Source organism: Felis catus, chromosome C1 (assembly GCF_018350175.1).
Source record: "Felis catus isolate Fca126 chromosome C1, F.catus_Fca126_mat1.0, whole genome shotgun sequence".
NCBI classification, from domain to species: Eukaryota; Metazoa; Chordata; class Mammalia; order Carnivora; family Felidae; genus Felis; species Felis catus.
In genome coordinates, this window is record NC_058375.1 from 212158321 (window position 1) to 212181645 (window position 23325).

General features: G+C 39.3%; 1 protein-coding gene across 18 annotated transcripts in view; it reads right to left on the minus strand.

Annotated features, from left to right (window-relative positions):
- TRIP12 (thyroid hormone receptor interactor 12) overlaps positions 1-23325 on the minus strand; it is a 140117-nt gene that overhangs the window by 64255 nt on the left and 52537 nt on the right. For 11 of the 18 annotated variants that reach the window (XM_019838808.3, XM_019838807.3, XM_023259779.2 and 8 more), the window contains exons 3-6: positions 20442-20567; positions 18791-19593; positions 4986-5091; positions 1576-1712 (exon numbers count right to left, since the gene is read on the minus strand). In XM_019838808.3, the coding sequence (XP_019694367.1) occupies positions 1576-1712; positions 4986-5091; positions 18791-19593; positions 20442-20567 (1172 nt within the window). The remainder of the gene's footprint in view (positions 1-1575; positions 1713-4985; positions 5092-18790; positions 19594-20441; positions 20568-23325) is intronic. The other 7 variants (XM_023259785.2, XM_023259786.2, XM_023259784.2 and 4 more) reach the window with 2 other exon arrangements.

The window sequence follows — 23325 nt, forward strand, 5'->3', positions numbered from 1 at the left end:
AGGGATCAAAGTTTCACACACCACCTCCTCACTCTGGCCTCCAATTATATCCGTACGGATTAAACAAACTCTCGTGACTATGGGGGAAGCAGAATGATACAGCCTTTATAAATGCGCCCTTATTTTTGAAAACCTGGATTTGGGAGCCCCACACCTCCAGGCAAGCTCAACTATCATGTGTCTCAGTTTTTCCTCGTTTCCAAAATTAGGGTAACAGCACTCACACCTCAGCATACTGTTTTGAATATTAAAAGAGAATATACATGGAGCTCTCAATACCCTGTCTGCAGCAGCCTACAACTTTATAAACGCTGGCTACGGTAATTCCTGTAACGAGTCCACTTTAACACCACGCTCAGCAGCGCCATCTGTGTTGTCCGCACGGGAACTGCCCCACTTCCATATGCAGATGCGAAATAAACATTAAGACATTGGGAAGCACAGCCCGTGTGGCATGAAGAGTTTCACCGAGTTGTACTACAATGGACTGGACTTTCCCTCAAATTTAAACTTTCAGAAAAACTAGTCTAAAGAAAAGCACGTGAGAAAAGTCCCCTCCTACCAGAAGAAGTGCTTCAAGTTCACGGTTCCGTTTATCATACAAAAGCAAGAAAGACAGTGGCAAAAACGTTAAGGTGGACAGAAAGCGGAGACAAAAAGCACAAACCATGAATAGCTGCGGGCAAACCCGAAGCTTCCTGGCAAACTAGGACACAGGCTCCACCACAGGGATGAGAGAGAACTAGCACATATACTAACGTTACAGTAAGTGGAAGTGCTCTGTTAAAGTCAGTCCTTACCTAAACCTAAGCCCATGTGTGTCATTCGGACATAAGGGACTCATCATACCCAGGTTCATAATGATAGACTGCGACATTTTTCCATCTGTACTTACCGTTAGTGAAAAATGCTCACAACAAGCTACATTTTACAACTGTCATCCACAATTAACCTCTGAATTATTAGTCTCCTATTCGTATTGGTGATCAATACATATTTAAAGCTGAAAGGGGTGGGGGGCAGCCTAATTTTTGTTGTGCTGAGGTATCAAGAAGAATAAAAATAAGCCCATAAAAACATAAATAGCATTCTTCAAGTTCCTTCCAAACTGAATACTTCTTACTTTTTAGAGGCTACAACATATTCTACATCAAAATTTACACATATACGAAGAAGCAATTTAAGCCACATCCTAACATTCTGATCATAAACTCAAATTTTCACACAAACAATGGGCGACTATTGTATGTCCGCATGGACAGTGAAGAATCTTAAACAGAGAGTGACTTATCTTACCTAAGAGCCTTTTGAATGTAATCATCACAAACTTGGATTTGGAAAAGAATTAAAACAAAAACAAACGAACAAACCAAAAAACAAATGAATCCGACTAATCAAAAAAACCCAAACCTATAAAGTAAAGCCAAAGAGAACCAAAAGCTTATTTGATGGTAACATCGAGTATATTTCTGTCCCCTCTCTTGCATTATATTTGGTACGCCCACAAAGCAGTTGCTCTCTAAATAAATCTGTAAGACACATAAACGCATCTCGGGGCTAGAAGTGCCAATCTACCTGCAGCTCCCTGGGGGGTTTCGTCCGTCCGTGCAGCTGAAGAATTTACTGTCTCCTGGTTGCTTTCAGGGTCCGCCATTTTCTCCTGTCGACGAGCTTCAGCTGCTCCTCGTTTGCCCAGGCCAGAGCCCCGCCGACTGCAACAGAAAGATGCCATCATAGGCGGCACTACCAGTGACCAGGAGCAATGTCCACACAGCACAAAGCTCCAATGCATGGAGCACAAAGCCAGTTTCTTCTTTTTACATAAAAATTGTTGCAGAAAATCACTATGGGTAACAACCAAGACTTTGTATATTTAAAATTCTTCCAAGTTACGTCGCATTCACAATACACGCTTTTGTGTCGCTATGAGCTGTGGTCATCTTTACAGACAAAAATGATTTTTAAACACTTCAACCAAATGGAAAAGTGACTCCTGCTGAGAGAATTCAACCATTTGAAATAGATCCCTACTTCCAGGCTAAATAGTGGGTCAATATACAGACTTTACACTTGACAATGAGGGGGAAGGAAAGTGGAAGACAAAAAGGTCGGGGCTGGGGGTGGGGGGAGGGTAGGGATTCCCATCACTAAGTTCCAGACAACTTTAATCATCAACAAAAAATAACTATCCCAATAATGAGCAAGAGTTCCATCTTTTAAAATAAAGGATTAAAGGGGCGCCTGGGTGGTTCAGTCAGTTAAGCGTCCGACTTCAGCTCAGGTCATGATCTCGTGGTCAGCGAGTTCGAGCCCCGCATCAGGCCCTGTGCTGATAGATCAGAGCCTGGAGCCTGCTTCCGATTCTGTGTCTCCCTCTCTCTCTGCCTCTCTCAAAAATGAATAAATGTTCGAAGGAAGGAAGGAAGGAAGGAAGGAAGGAAGGAAGGAAGGAAGGAAGGAAGGAAGGAAGGAAGGAAGGAAGGAAGGTTTAATATTTATAAATACATACAGATGACACTGAGGAAGACACTGGTTTTGGATTAAGTAACAGTGTAATATGCATCAGAACATCAATCAATCATCTCTCATAAAGCAAGTAACATTTTACTGATGACAATTTTTTCTATTTTAAAAGAGAAATCAGTAAGCAAATTAGGTAAAAACAAAAGATTTCCCCAGGTTATTACAACTTGGTACTGTTTAAATATGTAGCCTCCAAAGTACCTTAGGAAATGAAGAAAGACACTAAGGAAATGTTTTAGACCAAAGTCAATCTGCAGTGGAATTGGATGCTGGCTAGTAAAGAACAAGAAGGCGGCAGCAGGCATAAGTGACATGGAAATGAAGGCTCTGAATCTCCAGACAGTGCTAGAAGAGTCTGTAATCCCCCCTACACGGGAATTTGCTTAGCCAATCTTCTCTTCCACGGAAACAGCTCACTGCAAACCCAATTTACCAAGCTACCACTTAGTGGGATTCAAATTAATCCATCTATTTAACATTCAATTTGCACCAGCCCCGTAACACACGCCATGCTGAACACTTGGGTGGCTGCCCTCAAAGAGTCACTGGTCTACAGAGATGAAGACACACCCGTAGCAGGCTATGAAAGCACTAAATTCAAGAGGCATCTCAACTAATTCAGAAAAAATTCGAGATGAAGAGCTCTCCAGGCAGGTGGCTAGCTTGCTTGTGTAGAGCATAAGCACGTAAACTGTAAGTAACGTGACATGCTCTAAGAAAGCGGTCATGAACAGAAGGCAGCAAAGATGGGACCCTTAGATTACCCGACTTCACATCAACCTAAAATTAATTTTCAACCACAGCGAATTCAGTTTACCTCTCAGATGATAAACTCTGGGTAAAAACTGGATTCAAAATCTAGCCCAAAATAAGACAAACCCTTTGAGGAACTGAGACATTTTCTCAAAAGAGTTCTTGGAAAACTATGGCCAAGAAACCTCAAAAGCCAACAGGTACACTAACTCCACAGATTTTAACCAGTACATTAAATAATCCAGATAGAAGCAGAAAATAAGGGGAAAAACAGAGTTAAAGTGGCACAAGTCCTTTTCTTCTGACCTATAACAAGTCTCACTGTTTCCTTACGTCACCACTGGACCCGGCACTGAGAGCAGTCAATGTCTCTTACCTTAGAGCGGAAACAAGAGCTAAGCCCTTTTAGCTCACCTGAGGGAGAGTAGGGGAAAAGGACACTCAAACCCTCTGCCCCACCACTGTTTCGTGACACACTTCGTAGAAAGAACAAACTACATATAAAAGAGTGAATAATTAGCTTCGCAAGGGCATCTGAGCAACTGACCACGCCCCAAAATGGGAGGCAACTGTAAGAAATTTTTTTAACTTTAACTTCAGATTCTCAATCAGTTAACAAAAGCATGTGACAAAATGCACCGTGTCACACACAAAGGTAGTGGATTTCCTGAAAATGAGATCCCATCCAGCAACTGAGGGAAACGGGGACTGGAGTCCTGAAAAGCACACACGCAGAACCTACATCCGGCCTCCAGGAGTAGGTGTCGTCCTACATGTGAAAGTGAAGCATCTCTCTCCCCCTGATCCATTCAACTCCAGTGGTGCCCACATTTTCAGAAACTAAGTAGGCAATGGTACAGCCATTAAAACAGGCATCCCTTTTGATCCATTAATCACACTACCGGGAAATTTAGCTACCTTTACAAAATAACCCAAATCTGCATAAAGATGCTCATTAGAGATTTATTGGCCGACTGGAACTCTGAAAACAGCCTCAAGTCCAACTACTGGCAAGAACTCTGTGAAAATGTTGTAGCAACAGAAGACAAGACAGATGGTTAAGAGTGTTGTCAAAAAATAGCACGAGGGGCGCCTGGGTGGCTCAGTTGATTATGCGCCTGAGTTTGGCTCAGGTCTTGATCTCACGGGGCTCATGGATTCGAGCCCCACGTCAGGCTCTGTGCGGACAGTGCAGAGCCTGCAGCCTGCTTCAGATTCTGTGTCTCCCTCTCTCTCTCTGCCCCTCCCCCGTTCACACGTGGTCTGTCTCTCAAAAATAAACATTAAAAAAAGTTCTTTTAATTTTTTTTTAAAACTTTTATTTATTTTTGAGACAGAGAGAGAGCATGAAGGGGGGAGGATCAGAGAGAGGGAGACACAGAATCTGAAACAGGCCCCAGGCTCTGAGCTGTCAGCACAGAGCCCGACGCGGGGCTCAAACTCACAGAGCGCGAGATCATGACCTGAGCCGAAGTCAGCCACTTAACCGACTGAGCCACCCAGGCACCCCTAAAAAAAGTTTTTTAAACTAGCATGAATAAAGCTTAGCAAAAACATAAAAACACTGGGGAAGAATTCATTTACATAGGACAAATAAATGTCAAGTGAAATTTCAGTAAGTTTTGAAAACTTGTAAAAGGAAAGATTTTGATCAGAGTGGAACAGAAGACAATGAACTGATCATAAACCGGGAAAACCCCATGTGTTACCTGGCACTAGCACAGGAGCCCGTGGTCTTTTGGCGTGTGCTCCGCCTCAAACTGGGGAGCTCAGCAGGTGGGGATTCACTGCGCTTCTTGGTAGATTTTCTTAAACCTATACGTGTGAAATGCAAGATCAGTTTTTGTTTTTAAAAGTTACCATAAATTAAAAAGTACAAAACTCTTCAGGTCAGAAGACCGCAGCATCTTCCGTGGCCTTTGTAGCACTCTACCAGGGTCCCTTCCCAGTTGGCCTTTACTTACCTGACTCATACTGGCAAAGCTAACGTGGGACACGCCGCACTCCTGGTCAGGATAGAACCTTCTCACGTAAGCCCAACCTTGACTCAAGCTATGCCACCCCACGAGTGACAGTACTTCTTCTCTCATCCTATCCCCTTAAATGTTCTGATCACAGCTGTACTGCTCCGCTAACTAAGCCAAGAGATTTTCTTTTTCGCATTTACTACGTATTTCAGGTTTTTACTAAACTGAAAAAATTGCCTAAATTTCATTCTCATTCATTAGCACTTTATTACATGGCCTTTAAACTGTCCCATTTCACCTAGTTTATATAAAGTTTGTCAATTAAGACTACGAGAGCACGAAATGCTTTCTTTTCTTTACACCACCCCATCAACAAGGAATATACACTGGAGCCGAAGGCTATTAGGATGTCCAATATACAGATAACTGGATAATTCGGGGTCAAAAGTAAATCAAGCACACTTCACATGTCATTCTAGAAGCTAACTGATACCCTTTATAGGGTTAACAGAACCTAAAAAGGTACAGCATTAGGTAAAGGTAAAGTTTATTACTATTTTATAAACAACGGTGAAGCAGTCAGAGTGCTGTTCGCCCTTCCCCCTGCCCCCACCCCCCCAACAACGTTATCATCCATGATGACACGCTGGGCAGTGTGCTGGACCTAAACAACGATCTCCAACAGTGAAAGATCTCCAAAGTCAAAAAGCCTATTTCCAGGAGAAGTACAGCATCATCTGACAGAGCCCTTACCTTTATCTGAGAGTAATTACACAGTAATAACAACTCTCTAGCTCGCTTGTTATTTCCCCCAGGAAGTTCTAATGTTTTGGACCATTTCACTGCTTCACAGTGGAAAGATCAGAAATTCCTTACTCCCGACTGGGATAAAGACACCAGTAACCGCCTGGATAAGAGGTGGTTTAAAAAAAAAAAAAAAAAAAAAAATTCCAGACATCTTCTTGGGCTTCTAGCTGCTTAATTTAAAACTTCAGTTCATTTAACTTGGGATGGTCCCCATACCACGTATAATAAAAGCTGCTAAGTAAAAACAGCACACTACTAAAGAATCTTTAAATACCAAACAGAAGTTATGAAGACAAAAATCGATGTTTAGACAGGCATTACTACCATTTAGAAATCTAAACCAAACCTTCCACGCCTTTTTTTGTCTCCCCCAGAGTAACTTTTGGGAAACTTTACGCAGACTCCTCCAACTAGCATAAAAGGACCAAGCTGAAACTTTAATTGGGGAAAAACTGGCCGAAGAGTTTCTTAAATTTCAATTGTGTTTTTAGACTGAGTTTCTACACAGCATATCACCACAGTTCCTCAGTGCAATCACCAATCTATGCCTGATACCCTATACTAGCTTTCCTCTGCCTGGACATACACCCCGTCATCTGCAAGACGAACATGGTATGTGGACAGATTACGGGACTAGCTTCATGTATTCAGCTAATTAGTATCACTCTTTTTTTAATCTGTAAACGACTCAAATTATTTTTAAATAATGTTTTAGAAAATATTCCACTCATCTATTTGAATTGTGCAACTAAGTTAGAATAGACTAAAAATGTACAATTTACAGAAAAAATGAGTGCACATTGCATATGAACACTCCGCAGTGTTTTTTACCTCTAAAGCACTTTAAAATCCCTTGTTATTATCACTAATATTACTTAATATGATACTAAATGTCTTTATACATATACCGTGATACAGCAATGGACATTAGCAAACATATTTGTATCTATTCAGTGACATCCCCCCAAAAATTCAAATAAACACACTGTGGGTTACTCCTATATTGCTAACGAGGTGACAGTATAGTTTTTGACCAAACTTTTACACTTTCACCACCCATGCCCTATTTTAGACTTCAGTGTTTAACTTTCTTTTAAATAATTTCACGCATATGTCATTTTCTTATGATAAAATGTACTCACTTTAAATTACAGGGTTCAATATGGAGTTTAACAAACGTACCGACCCATATAACCAACATGACAATCAAGACAGGACGTCTCCATCGCTCCAAAAAGTCCCTTCATGCTCCTTGCTGCTAATTCCCTCCCCCACATTTCGGACCTCTGGACACCACTCGTGTGCCTGTCTGGCATTACTGCCTCTTCTAGAATTTCATAAAAATGGGAGTCCTATAGTATTTTGGAGATGAATTCACATTGCTGCACAGATAAGTAGTCCATTCCTTTCTATTGTGGAGAAGTATCCCTTCGTATGGATGTGCCACAATCTTCATCCGTTCTTGGTGTTAAAATTTAAGAGAAACGTACTAAACTGCAGAAAAGTAGGACAAAGGAGAACCACAACAGAGTAGATAGATATTTTTAACTGGTATTATAATCCCGCTGCAAAGTAAAATGGCTGTCAGGCTACGTGACATGACTCCATTTAGCCTGATAAACTAGGAGAACCCCAAACGTTGTTTTCTGAAAGGCAATCCAATGGTAAAGGAGCTGCTACATGTAACGCTTTGGTGGAAAAGAGGTCTCTATCTGTAACATTACCTGAACCCAGGATGGGAGACAAAACTAGCGATTGTATGTATCTCTGCTCCAAAATCTGGAACAGGGGAACACCTCACAATTGGCAAAGAGTGATAATTAATAACTTTTCAGTATTTCTAGGCAAATCAAGTCAAATGTTGGAAGAACTCTACAAATTCTCCCTCCCAAATCTAAAACATGTTAAGATTAGAAATGTCAAACTTTCGGGGAAAAAGGAAAGCTGAAGTAGTGTGGCAAACCAAGCTCTGCCTAGAAATGGGGAGAGCTTAACTTTCTTTTGGCCATTCAGCTGTCAGTTCTAGAACATTTTTTTTTTTTAATGAAGTATACCATCAAGCCTCTTTGTTTTTAATGTTTATTTTTGAGAGAGAGACAGAGATTGGGGGGGGGGGGGGGGCGGGACAGAAAATCCAAAGCAAGCTCTGCTGCTGACAGCAGTGAGCCCAATGGGAGGCTTGAACTCACAGACCACGAGATCACGACTGAGCCAAAGTCGGGATGCTTAGCCGACTAAGCCACACCCAGGTGCCCTAGAACATACTGTCTTCACAATATTAGACTGGCTTTAGTTTTCAAAAGCACTTTCAGATATAAAGTTATGATTATTCTTACTTTTCAGACACAAAAATATTAACTGACTTGCTTAAAGGTGCGTAACCCAGCCAACTACACAATTCCTAAGCTTATTTTGAAGCAAAACAGAGGCTACTACATCTTTACTGTACTTCTGGAAAAGCATTAAGATTACAACTCTACCTCCACAATAGTGATTTGTTCAAGGCCCAAGGAAATGAGGGGCTTTCTTACAAGTGAAATTCATTAATGACTGGATAGTAATCTTGGGGAAGGTAGGGTGAGGGAGCCGTAACACAGGCTGGGGACCAACAGGGTCATCTTTATTTGAGCTCCTGGATCCAGCCAAGCCTGAAGCAAACCAATCTCCTGACTTTACCAGTCATGTGAACTGACTGGTGTATGTATGTATGTATGCCACATATCATATAATATATGTCATAGAATATATTTACCTTATATAACACAGAATTATATTAAAATTAAAAAAAGGCAGGTGTTGACAAATTGCAGCCTATGGGCCAAATCCATCTGGCAGCCTGTTTTTGTGCATCCCACTAGCTAGGAATGGTTTTTTACATTTTTAGTAAGTTGTTAAAAAGAAGAAGAAGATGTGACAAAAAACTTACGTGGCCAGTAAAACCTAAAATATTTACTTTATGGGACTTTACAGAAAATATATACTGACCTGGACTTTGAAGAGAAAAAGGAAGAACAGTATATGGACTCATCTAAACTTCAAAAATCAGTTAAATATTGGGGCGCCTGGGTGGCGCAGTCTGGTTAAGCGTCCGACTTCAGCCAGGTCACGATCTCGCGGTCCGTGAGTTCGAGCCCCACGTCAGGCTCTGGGCTGATGGCTCGGAGCCTGGAGCCTGTTTCCGATTCTGTGTCTCCCTCTCTCTCTGCCCCTCCCCCGTTCATGCTCTGTCTCTCTCTGTCCCAAAAATAAATAAACGTTGAAAAAAAAAATTTTTTTTTTAAAAATAAAGAAAAATAAGACTAGAAAAATAAGCTAAGCAGTATTAGTTTCAGTCCTAATTTTTCTAGATTAATTATTTTGATTTTTTTACTTCTAAGTTTTGCAATATTCCCACAGATAACAAATACATCTCCATTTTAAAATGGAGCAGACAAACCAATGAATAAGGTACACAAATCAGTATTTTAAACAAGGGTATTCAAAATCAATTCATTTATATTTAAAGGCATCAAAGGATGATCAGGAATGATTTTTGAAACACAAATCCCCAATTTGTTTATACATTTTAAAAAGCTATGAAGTATCCATTTATTTACACATGTTGAATCTATTTCAAAAGGTTTTCAGAAAGACTTGTTTTTTCTTCATAAAGAGAAAAACCAAACAACATGACTATTATCGCACATGGAGACTTCAATTTAGAATCCTGCAATGGGGCCATTTTGCTACTGGAAAAAGTGAACCAAATAAAGAGAATTAACTAACAGTGGGAATATTTTCAGTAACTAGATCTTGATCCCTTCAGTCAAAACAGAATTGTGAGAACCTGGTATAACTTGGTAGTGTTGCGTGTCTACTTTCAAGTATATACATCCCTACTAATTAATGGTTACTTTACCAAAATAAATTCACAAAATGGAAAGTAACCTATCCTATTAAAAGGGATCATAGATGTTTATTTTAAAATCACTCAGTAACAATAAAAGATAAGTTTTGCAGATGACAGTAAGCTAATTCCCAAATGGAATTTCCTAAGCCAAGTTTTTATTTCCTAGTCAATGCAATTTCATGCATGGAGTTGGCAATACAAATTAAAAACATTAGACATGTACAAAGATATTCATCTAAGCATTGTTTTTAATAATGAGACACTGGAAAAGAGCTAAATGTCCAATAATAGGGAATGGTTAAATAAACACCAGTATAGTAATAAAAACTGCAGAACACACTATTAGCTAATAAGGATTTGAACAATTGGCATTTTACCCTATTAGTGGGAATGTAAATTCATATATTTCTAGGGGCAATTTCAAAATAAATCAGTATTTAAAAAGAACATAACCAGAAACCTAACAAGGAGATAATGATGTAAATTACAAAGCTCTAGTCAATATAAAAATTTAGAACAATATAAATTGGGAATGAGCTAAATTAGAGTACATCCATTTACAGCCATTAAAATGATATAGTTTTTTTGAAAGGAAAAAATCTATTAATGTGTAGGCAAATAAAAGCACTTTGGTTTCTTCATACCAAAAACACGGATGCTACCTCATTCTGTTGTCGCAAGGATAGAATTTAGTGTGCGTCACATATCCAGCATGGAGCCTGGCTTATAATATTAGGGCATTCTACTGTCACACAGAGCAAGCTCCAACTTTTGAACAAGTATGTGCATAAACATCAAAAAGTATGTGACTTCCAGCTAAAGACAGACTGAGTACACATGCATTCACTTCTGTCCTCTCCTAGAGCTCCACTAAAATGGCATTAAAAGAATCTGAGGCAGGGGCACCTGGGTGGCTCAGTCAGTTAAGCATCTGACTCAATTTCAGCTCAGGTCATGATCTCACAGCTCGTGAATTCATGCCCCCATCAGGCTCTGTGCTGACAGTGAGGAGCCTGCTTGGGATTCTCTCTCTCTCTCTCTCTCTCTCTCTCTCTCTCTCTCTCTCTGCCCTCTACCCTGCTTGCTCTCTCTCAAAATAAATAAAGAAACTTAAAAAAAAAGAATCTGAGGCATAAAACCACAAGGATGAGAAGAAGAGATTACTATCGCAATACAATTTTACAAGATGAAAAGCAGAAATTTTAGCACGAGAAATTCCAGAAAACTGAGATCAATTGCCAATGAGAGGGCCACTCAAAATTTCACAAAGGTTCAGGAATTGATGGTACCAGGTACCTCTGGGATGGCTCTGGAATTAAAACTGAGGATTGGTTGACAGGCTGCTTATAAAGCAGTCAGATCCCCAGATCCCCTCCCCCACTTGTACAGCTGGGTAACTGTCCCTCTGCTGACCCAGCAAAACACAAGACCTCTATTCTTAAGAAAGTATAAAACAAAGAAATTCTCAAAGGACAGAGTTGCATATAGGTGCACCATATCAAAATAAGAGGAGGGCAGGAAGATCAAGCATCAACAAGACATATTAGATGACAGGTGGCCTCTTTTCCTGCTCAGCCCCCAGACCTCGGTCAGGTCAGCTTTTAACTCCAGGCAGGAGCATAAAGGAATCTTCTCTGTGGAATTTTACCAAAGAAAAAGATCTAAAAATAATGATAGAGGAGGTTTTGTAATGACTAAACCAACCAGATCACTAGAGAATGAGTTTCAGTCAAATCTCATCTCTGTGCTCAGAGCTTACAAATTGGATTTTTGGTCCCTATACACTTGAGTATGAGGAAACAACCAGGAATTACCAAAGCCTAAGGAAATTTCCCGGTATGAAAATCAAAACCAAACCAACCTCCCTCCCCAAAAAAACGTCATAAGAGAATAGTGCAAAGAAAACTCACCATTAATGTCGTCAAAAAAAGAAAGGCGTCCGTAACAAAAAGGAAATGAGAACAAAATAATCTCTTGAAAATAGAGAGCAAACAAAAAAAACTCAATAGAAAGGTTGGAAGAAGTTGAAGAAATCTACCAGAAAGCAGAACAAAAAAGTAAATCAAGAATGAAAAGACCAGAACTTTCCAAGAGGATAATCATCCAAAACAACAGGAGATCTAGAAAGAGAAAGAAACAAGGATACAGTGAACAACCATTTCGGTTTGCTTGGTTCTAATCCAGGTTTTAAGGTGAGAGTCCCAAGGGAAACCAGGGCTGCGGGGTACCCTAACAAGAAATGAAAACCCAAAGGGAAGGCAATATCATGACACAGAGGTAACGAGCTGCAAGATTCCAGAAAAATGGGTTACATATACAACAGATTAGGAATCAGAATGTTTCCAGTAAAAACCGCTTAAAAATAATGTAATTCTTCAAAATTCTTAAGAAAAATAATTTCTAACTCAGAACTCTATGTTCATTCAAACAAGTATCAAGGTTAATATACTTTCAGACATTCAAGATCTGAAAAATCAATAAATAAAAGGCCTTTAAAAATCTTGTATGCACGCTTTCTTAGAAAGCAAGTGGAAGTGAGGTTCCATCACACAGAATAGTAATCCAGGAAAGACAATGTGGGATCTATTAACAGAAAACTAAACCAAAGACTGAAGAAACCAAAGACTGAAGAAAATACCCTGGCTAAATAAAAACAGTGCACAGGCATAAAAGAACAGCCATCCAGAGACTTTATTTCTTTAGGAAAATTTAACAAACACAAGTAGACAGCTTGAAAAAGATTTAGACAATTAGCAAAGAGTTTGGAGTAATGGGTTCACAGAAAAGGAAAACAACATCAACAAAATATTTAAATCAAGAAAAACAAAAATATTTAAGAAAGGAACCCTTCTGACACGACTGTAAATGGCATTTCTGTCTCCATACAAACATCAGGCATTGATCATGACGGGGCAAATGGGAAGTGTATGCAGTGTGTGCTTGGTGGGTACAGAGGTGCGGTAACTTTCATAAAGGGTGTGTAACAGAGCACACGTTGGAGGGGGGAGAAAAGCAACAAATAAACATGAGTACATAATCCAAACACATGGAAATAGATACCAAAATAATCCAATGGGGAAGGGCAATGTGGCGGGAAGACTGTTTTTTCCTAATCAATTTATATGTAACTTCAGTAAAAAGTAATCTGACCAAAATAATTCTTATTCTAACGTGGCATACAAAAATACCTACCATGGTTGGTTAAAATTCACTGGGTAAAATAAAACAAAGCCTTCTCAACAAAGAAGCTGATGATACTTGTTTCCATTCAATGTTCTTAAATTTGGCAACTCATTTTCCTAATTTAATTTTTTTAAAGCCTCAAAATTATTAGGAATCATTGGTGATTTTTCAAAGTAATTACATACTAGAATTATTACAGTGTTAAGTTGCCAAATTAGTTCAACAGCTGTCTTACCATATAGAAAACTGTCACCACTTCATTCTTTTCCCTTTAAGCTCCTCAGCCAACACCTCAGGAGGTGGAAAAATAATTTAATTATATAAGCTCGGCATGTATGACCCTATAAGACTCTAGGTGAAACCAAGAGTGTAACTCTTAAATTCTCTCCTTCTCAACTCATTCTTATTTCTTCCTTCCAGGCTGGAGGTGCAAAGCACCATGTCTCAGTCTCGGGCTGACGGTAGAGTCCTGATCTAGACTGAATTACCTTCCCAGAATTCTGCATCCGCCTGGTTCTTGTCTAGTTCTAATAATGGCCACAGGCTGCATGCAAGGCACCAGAAGAGTAGAAAACTCAAGCTGGAAATAAGCTGATAACTGCTGCTATGTTATTAATAATGTGCACATGGTGTCCACTTAACTAATGAGAGGAAACCAGATCTGCAAACAGACATATCAGACTAGAAATATCTTTACGTTTTTCCATAAAGAAGTTCCGTAACAGCCCAGATTTTGATCACAAACTTTCTTACATTTCTATGCCATCCATCACCTACTACACTCAGCACGTACTTTGAAACAGTCCTATTATTTCAAATTTAGCTTAAAAAGGCAAATCAGCAAAATAGATCTTGAAGCCATTAATAATTGTAAAAACATTTGGAGATACATTAAGATATAAAATATTTTCCAAAATCATTTGAGTCATTACATTGCCCCACTGGTTGTACATTTACGCTACGTAAATTTTGAGAAGGTCTGTTTGCTTACGTTTAACAACACAGAGCAAGAATAATTTCCTAATGCATATTAAAAATTGTCACGTAACACTATCCTTTCTGGGGCATTCTCGAGACTTCAACCAACTGATACAGTGTGTGACCTTTGCCACTGAGCTATTTTGATCAGTTGCAGCTGGCAAGCCACAAGGCTTTGGGAAGCCCATCACAAAAGTAGCTGTTTCACTAGTTCTCCTGCCAACTCTAATTCCTCAGCAGGAACCTGCCCATCAGTCTGTGAACAGTTGCCGAACCAGCACATTGGGAAAGGTCGTCTTGCTTAAGTGTCCCAACTAAATGTATTGTATCATTTCCCAAAGGTGCTCCTTGGACTACTGCTGTCTCCCGAGGTAATGACCTGTGGTCAGGCAAATCTGTAAACTACGAGGTTAAGCAGAAGTTACCATGAGGTTTCTCACAGCCTTCGATGTGTTAACGCGTATGCTCCATCTCCCGGAGTAGTATTTGGAGTAGTATTTGGCTGTGGGAAATGAGTTTTCACAAAGTTTCACGTAAGTACTGATCCATGAAGTTTTACTGACCAATCAGATCAGTGAGCCTTTACCTAAGAAAACATACCATATTCTAATTAACAGGTTCACTGAATGCTAACAAGTTGAAGAAAACAAGTAACTACCCAACTTGGAATGCTTTCTATCTCACAAAGTGGTCTACTCCATTTTTCGGGTAACTTGCAGATTCTGGTTCCCCGAGATACACTAATCAGAAATCTGCCTCTCAACCTCTACCCACTGAATCTAATCTTGTCCCCGGGTTGACGTGCAGGGTGGGGCGGGAGGGGATTCCTCATGCATAAAGAGCCCTTCAAATATATGGCAGTAACTCTCAAGTCACCATTTTATATGTTTGCATGGCACGTTAATTTTACAAAGTTATTTTTACATTCTTTTATTGATGCTTCACAAGAATATTGTTTTACATATAACATCAGGGGCTAGGCTGCTACTGTAACTATAGCTGAATGATTGGCCCAAACACACAAAATTATGAAGAAGTAATATAACTAAATCAAGACCTTCCAAATTTAAAAATAGCTATGCTTTAAACTGATCACAGGCTAGGATTTATCAGTCCTTCATTCTCAAAAGGTTGCTGAATGTGTTTTCTGTCTTAAGACACTCAACTTCTAGTGTACACTCTAAATTCTATGACGCATCTCATATACTAATAAGCACTATGCTAAGTCTGCTCATTTATTCCTCGAATAAACGGTTATGCCCATTTATAAGGAAAAGATGACGAGCTTTCCCACAGTTGCCAGCTGATAAAAGAGCAGAACTAGAATTCAAACCCAGGGTTTTTACCTGTATAATAAGAGTTCACTATCCCCGAAACTCAAGAGATCCCCCAAAACTACCTTACTTTGCCCCTATGTTCTTAAGTAAAATTACCAAGTAGTGTCAATTCTATCGCAGTATTGCTTCTTACTTTACAAACTCTTTCCCGAAGTGACACATGTAATCATGCCTAAAATCCACCCTGCCCTGTCTGACTTCAAGAAGCCTTCCTAGATTTAGCTCACCCAATCTACTCAATCCTATGCTTCTAGTGTCATGACTGAGTTCTGGAACCAGATGGCCTGGGTTTCACTCTTGGCTCTATCACTTCTAAGTTCTGTGACCTTGGGCAGGCAACCTGACCACTGTCCCTGAGTCTCCTTACCTGTAAGAATAGTATCTGCCACACGGGGCTGATGAGGAGTAAACGACATGATCCGTGTAAACTATTTACCAGTTATCAGGCACTTGTAAGAACATTACACGTAAATATTCCCTACTATTTTGTTCTGAAATGATTTTCACCTATTTGAAAATAAACAAATCTGTAGTGAATGGTAGGATATAAATCCTTGGGTTCACACAACATTCACCTCTGAAGATGAATCAACCCCAGTAAAGAAGGATCAAATTGGGTTTCGTCTCCTCTGGGACCTTAACGTCTCTTAACGACCCCAAACACGGCGTATCAGCACAAGACAGAGCTCCCAAGGTTGAAAAGGAAGCGGCAAAGAGAGGCTGTGGCTTCAAGTCACGCGTAGCCTCCATCTTCCGATCGCTGCTCTGCCATCTGTGAGACACGTTACCCGTGCAAGTTCTCACCTCATGAAATACATTTCCTTAATAACTATCCTTAAGCACCATTTTTTTAAAAAAAGTAAGTGGATGGCCTATGTAAAATACCTCGTACTTATCAGATGCTAAGGAATTGCACCTTCTCTTGTTTCAACAGCGTAGGGCTCAGAACTAGGGTAGTGGTAGTGAAAATGGGAAAGTGGTATTTGTGACCAGACAACACATAGAGATTTTGTGAAACTGAGGAAGATAATCCAAGGTGAGTTTTAAACTACTCCGTTTGTGACCACGTGCAGAGTGAGTTTCATAGACGGTTTTATTACAGCAGAGGGGTAGGTGGCAACAGGACATTCAGTGCTTTCTCACTTAGAGAAACCAAGGACAACCCACCGGGGGCTGGGTTTTCTTTGAAAACTCCTGTTAACAGACTGAAGAAAAGAAAACGAGTGACCAAGAAGAGTTGAGGACATGACACTCGAGAACAATCTGAACTCACCCTGCACTGGACTCCCCAGAAAAAAGAGCTGAAAGTGGTAAGCTCTTCAAGTAAAGCCAACTGGAAAGCAGAAGTGGAGAAGTGAATTCCACTGAACATGCCACACACTCAACCTGGCCTGATGGCTGTGGAGGTCACGCAGCTACTACAATGGGTACGTACGTATGTACATGTGTACACACACACACTCTCACACTTCTCTACTTCCTTAAAAACAGAGAAGAAGAGGTATAAAAGGGATAAGCTAACTCCAAGTGCCTAGAAAACCTTGGCAGATCCAACGGGACAGTTGGCTGTGCCCTTTTTTACCTGGCTTTTAATTCCCTTTTGACTTGAAGATACCAATCTTTTTTTTTTTTTTAAGGTTTATTTTGTGGGGGGGAGGGGCAGAGAGAGAAGGGGAGAGTGAGAATCCCAAGCAGGCTCTGTGCTCTCAACACAGAGCTCAGTGTGGGGCTCCAACCCACAAACTGTGAGATCATGACCTGAGCTGAAGTCAGATGCTTAACCGACTGAGCCACCCAGGTGCCCCTCGAGATACCAATCTTAATCTTAATCCAGTATCTGTACCTTGAAATTCAAAAGATTTTAGACAGATGTAAGGTGTATTTAAAATACTAAATTGGGGGTGCCTGGATGGCTCAGTCGGTTGGGCATCTAACTCTTGATTTTTGGCTTAGGTCGTGATCTCACAGTTTGTGGGATTGAGCCCCATGCCAGACTCTGAGCTGGCAGAGCAGAGCCTGCTTGGGATTCTCTCCTTCTACTCTGGCTCTCCCCCACACCCCCGCATGCACTCTCTCTCAAAATAAATAAACTCTAAAAAATTAAAATAAAATGCCAAACTGAACAAAATGCTGCAACGTAAAAGATGTTATTTTCACAATAACCCTATGGTACAGATTAAAGACAAGATTTTATGTGGTGCCTACTAGTATTCCTATCACAGTTCAGCTAATATTGAATCAAGTGAAAGTACAGATAGTAGGGTTAAAGGAAACAGTGCTGACAATTGGCTGTGATTCAATATTAGGTTAGGCTGATTCAATATTAGCTAAACTTTGACAAGAATACTAGCACGCTATACAGAATTGTCAAGAACCAAGAAAAGGTTCTAGCCCTAACAAAATATAAATCTAAAATGTTCTATGAGGGCAAAGAAAAAAAAGACGGTCAAAAGCAAGCTTCCTGGATAAATACTACAAAAATTAAATGCTTAAAAAAAACTATACATAAGGGCTATATCATTCTTTTGTGTGTTTTAGATTTCTCAAAATAGGAAAAAGAAAAGAACACCCTTCAGTGTGACAGCAATCATGTAACTGAAGAGGGCCGCCACCAGTCCTAATCATTCTAAGGACATGAACATTTGGCTTCCCTGAAGAAGCCTTTTGACAAAAAGAGAAAGAGAAAAGTGCCTCAAGATCCCTATCTCCCATCTAGTTTGTTTCTCTGCTTGAAATGTATTATTCCCGAATGTTAGCTCTCTTCCGCGGTTCAAGAGGGCAACACTCTTTCCCATTTATGTGGGACAAAACAAAGCCAGTGTAGGGAACATAAGAGGTATTCATCTTTAGACCAGACTCCTTCAAGGCCACAAAACAGGACATGTGAATAAGGCTTAATTTATACGAGGATACATTTATTTTGAAAACTTAGCTCACTCAGTATTTCCATACATCAAGAATGTATCATCCCCAAAACACAACCCACCATGTGATTTTTGATCATGGTCCAAAGCGACTCATAACTGAAATAACTTTCTGGTCTGCTTATAGAAAATCCAACTTGATGTCCTGCCCTGATAACAGGAAATAACTTAAGAACTATAAGGAGAAAGACACAGCACTAAAATGTGACCACTTAGTAATAATAAGAAGGCACCATTTCTTACCGGTTTCCTTCAAACTAAAGGCAGCATCAATTATTATGCACTGTTACAAACAGATCCGGTAATAAACCTGAGACTGCCTCAGGCCGGAAAAAAAAGCAAAACAAATCGGACTACCTTGAAAGCATAGTCACTTCTGACAAACCAAGAAACATTTCATTTTAAAAAGAGATGTCGCCATCCACTTACTTGCCAATTTGGCCTGTAATCCAGAAGGGCCAGGTTTTGATGTCTCTGACTTAGAAGACCCTGGAAGAGACAGTTTGGTTTTAGGAAGGCTAACTTTAGGGCTGAAACGAGCAGCCCAATCGAATTTTGAAGAGCCACCAGTTTTACTCTGTTCCTTTTCCCTGCTACTTCTTCTGGGACTGGGACTGGATGCCGAACGGGAACGCCTGGCCTTGTTCTGGTCTTTTCCTTGTTTCACCCTGGCCCCTGGTGGCACGGCGGAGGAGGCCGAGGCAACAGCGGAAGAGGAGGAGGAAGTAGAGGCGGCAGAGGAAGAATCAGTGATGGAGCTGCACCCAGCCTTGGCCGAGGCGGCGGATTTTGAAGCCAGCTTGGTGGGTTTTGCAGATCGCTCTTCGGCACCAGTGGACTCAGACACAGAACCACTCTTTATACAAGAACTCTCTGTCCTCTTTCTTTTCTGACTCCGTGAACTGCCAGCGGCCCCACTCTTTCTGGTGTGAGCCTTACTTGTCGATGGCGAGTGTGCAGATTTCAGTTGTTGCTCCTGGTCTAAATGTCTCTTCTTTGACTTACTATGTGGCTTATTCGTTTCTGAGGGGGATTCAGTACGCTGAAGTGCTTTCGGTTTTTTGGCAGAGCTGGGAGAGTTGGTCCTGTTGTAGTCTGGACTAGCACTGCGTTTCACTCCTCGAGAATTGTCTTTCTTAGGCACCTGCCCCGTTTTTTGCCTTTCTGAAGGATTGGCTCTGTCTGGATCCTCTGGTTGTGGAACTATGACAGCAGATGATGAACTGCAGCTTCTGACAGGGTAGATAAGAAGAGAGTTAGTATCGGCTGGCCATCATTAAACCTGTCCTATAATACTTATTAACTTCTCAAATCTATGCAATAAATGCTTTAAAAATAAAAAAGGTGCAAAAGTTTTCCTGATTGAGTCCAGGGCTTAATAAATACAGGTTTTCAAATGGTTCAAAACTGGGGGCAGTGGGGGGGGGGGGGATAGGTGTGACTTTAAATGGCTAAATATTTGATGACATGATCAAATATTTGATTAGATCAGGGCATTTCCTCAGCCCAAAGATTACTGACACTAACCCCCCCACCAATCACAAAACATGAATTAAATTTACAAGAAAAAGAATGCTCAGAACCAGTTGAAGCTAGAATACTGACACTCTATTTGTAAATACAACTTCTTTGTCAAAGCTTTAAATAACCATTAATGTATGCACTTTCGTATGCAAATCAAGGCAAGAAAGTTTTATAGTATTGTGTTACTCCTTTCTAAAAGACTCCTACCAATTAGATCTTAAGAAATCAATGACCTTTGGCTCTGCCAATAAAAAACAATAAAAAACTTAAGGGTTTCGGGGGGGGGGGGGGGGGGGGAAGGTAAAATGGCATTTCGGATGCCTATAAAAGTTTGTTAAAGAGGTTCTCTAAGCAAGGGCAAAACTGCATTGTCTAGAGTCCGCTGCATTGACATCACTGCAAAGATAATCAACTATTAACCCTCAAAGTTACATTCAGGGAACAATGAAAATACCTATCACAACATTTGGGATAACCTGCTAAATTTTAATATTATGCAATGATTCAAATGCAAATAATTCTGCCTTGAAAATGTACAAGCAATGTGAAGATTTACCTTTTAGAAAGGTGTCCCCTTGACAGCTCAGAAGTAGTATTAGACTGCACTTTGGGTGCCTTAGAATTAGATTTTCTACTCTCAGGAGGGCTATATCCCTTATGTTTTGCCTGCCCTAAATGTGACCTGTCAGCAGAAAATCAAAACAGAAATCTATCAGGACACTGAGATGCAAATACAGCACTGAAAGTGAAATATGTTTTCATTTTTTTAAAAAGCCTCCCAATTCTTCATTATTGACTACCCTTTTCCCAAATATTTCCAAAACTAAGTTATTGCTCTACCAAATACCCTTGCAAAAAAACTTGCCTTAGAACTGACTCAATACCCAAGAGTTAAATCAATCTTATTACCACTTTTCATGACTGAGTAGCAATATTAGAGTTACTTAAGCAACAAAGAATTTTTCAACAGTTTTACTGCGAATTCACATATGCTAAATTTTTGCAAAGCACAAAACCAGACTTTAGATCTAAACCCTACTTTTAATAGATAACATGAGTATAACAGCCTAAAAGCTTTGGGGAAGAGGCAGTCTGTGACCCATCCCTACAATGCTGCCGAATCCCAATTTGTAGAATTCAGGTTAGCACAGTAAATGCAGAGACAGATGAAATCAATTCTCAAACAGATTTTACACAGACAATCATCAGAAGCACTCAACAGTAAATAAACTTACATGAAATCAATAGAGTGATATTTGCTAAGAATGTAATGTACTAATCAATAAAAAAAAGTACAACAAAAACCAAGTCCTAGAGAAAGAGAGAAAGAATTGACCACAAAATATTCCAAACACATTCAAAAGATTCCATTACTGATATATGGTTAGGTTATATTTATAATAAGACATATTCTTGTGCCAGCATTGTTCTACGAGCAAGTTTGCAGGCCATGAATAAACTGTTTTTCAGCGGTTAGGTTTTTTTTTTAACCTCAGGCAATGATTACATTAGATTTACATAAGCAATAAAAAGAGAGCATGCATTAATATATACCCAGAAAAGCTGGTGTTACAGAGGTGAGGGGTATTAACATAACAGATGCAACTATTGTAATTCACAGACAACATCCATCCTTCATGTAAGGAACATAAAAGAGCATATTCTAATGAGAATAACAAAGTCTCATTAATACCAAAGCTGTTTACTCTGTTAAAAAAAAAAAAAATCTTTCAAAGGTTTTAATTCTAACATCATCTCAAAGGAACTTATAAATCAGTCACTGAAACCTCACATGATGATTCTAATTGAATCTGTAAGAATGCCACAGAGTTCTTAACCTATCATACAAGTTCCACCATTTCTTCAAAAAGATGCTCTAAGGTTTCTCGTCTCTTATTTTTTTTCTTCCATTTTTCCAGAAGAGTTCAATACTGGATTCTTGAAAGAAGACATGAAATTAGCTTCTCAATAAAAAAGAAATATTTTTGGATCCATAATACCACTTTCATTTTTAAGATTCTAATAAATGACAGACTAGAACTTTCCAAAGACTTACTAGAATAGGTCAACTACTAAAAAACTCTAAGCTAGTCTTTTCAAGTGTCTTAGTCTTGTGGGCTTAGTCTTTTCAAGTGACTGTAGTAATGAATACAAGTATTTTTCAAGCTACTTAATATTTTTTCTGTGTAGCCAAGCTGAACCTTGTAAGATTTATCCACTGTGATTTAGTTTATGCATTTTTCCTAAATAGTCTTCCAATGCAGAGTGAAATTTTGTTTTAACCCATGGGTTTCCTAATATAGAGATTTAATTTCTGGGAACTGCTTTTGGTTTTGTTACATTTCTACTAACAGATCTGAGAGTTGTATATTAAAAAAAAAAAAAAAAAGGAAAGAAAGAAATGAAATGAGTAAATTTTCAAATCATCCCATAATTACTTTTTAAAAGGTATGTTCTGTTTTCAGGGTGTACAATTTAATATCCATGGAACAATACTTATAAATTATGTCATTCAAGTTCTCTACATTCTTATTTTAGTGAAGTTTGCTAAGGATTAATTTTTTAACTAAATCACAATTTCTACTTAATTATAAAATTTAAAATACCCCTTGCTATGTTCCTTGATTATAATTTTAAAATCATTTTAAAAGAAAACTTTAAAGTCTAAAGTTAGACTACTTTGTGATAACGTTCACTTAAATATTCAAATGGCAATCTTAAAAAATGTGAATCATTAACATATTCCTAGTTAAGTGTCAAAAGAAGGAAGGGAATTCATTCTCTTTGTCAACAGATTTTGACCAACATTAACCCAATGCCTACAGTGGTATAGAAGTGGCTGTCCTCCTCTTTGTACAGTAAATAAATTGTTCCCTGACCTTAAATACATCTAACTTTACAGCGACTTCAATCAACTCCTGAATTTCTATTGTCCTTACTCACACCTTCAAGAACTAAAGAATTTATCAGTTCAATGCTCAACATTAGATTACAAAAGGAAAAAAAAAAAATCCACCCATCTTAGAAAGTGAAACTCACAAAACTAGCTTAAATACAACAACGCCCACAATGATCTGACTGCACCTTTCCTAAAATTAAGTGCAATAGTCTCACTGAGGCCTGGTTAAAAATATTTTAAGATACAAAATACTGATCGCTACTGTTCTTCTGCCTATTGTTTAAGAGGGGCTTAATACATTTTCTGTAAAGGATAGTACTTATGGCTTTGTGGGCAATATGTAAATAAATGGGCAGGGCTATGTTCCAATCAAATTTTTATTTACAAAAACAGGCAGGAAGCTGGATTTGTCCCATGGGTCATACATAGCATGCCAGTCCTCGGCTTACCACAAGAGAGTAAGCAAACAGATGGTACCATAAAGAGACAATATGGGGCCTCCCAAAGTAGGGCTCTGCTTTATTATGCCCATTTATAAATT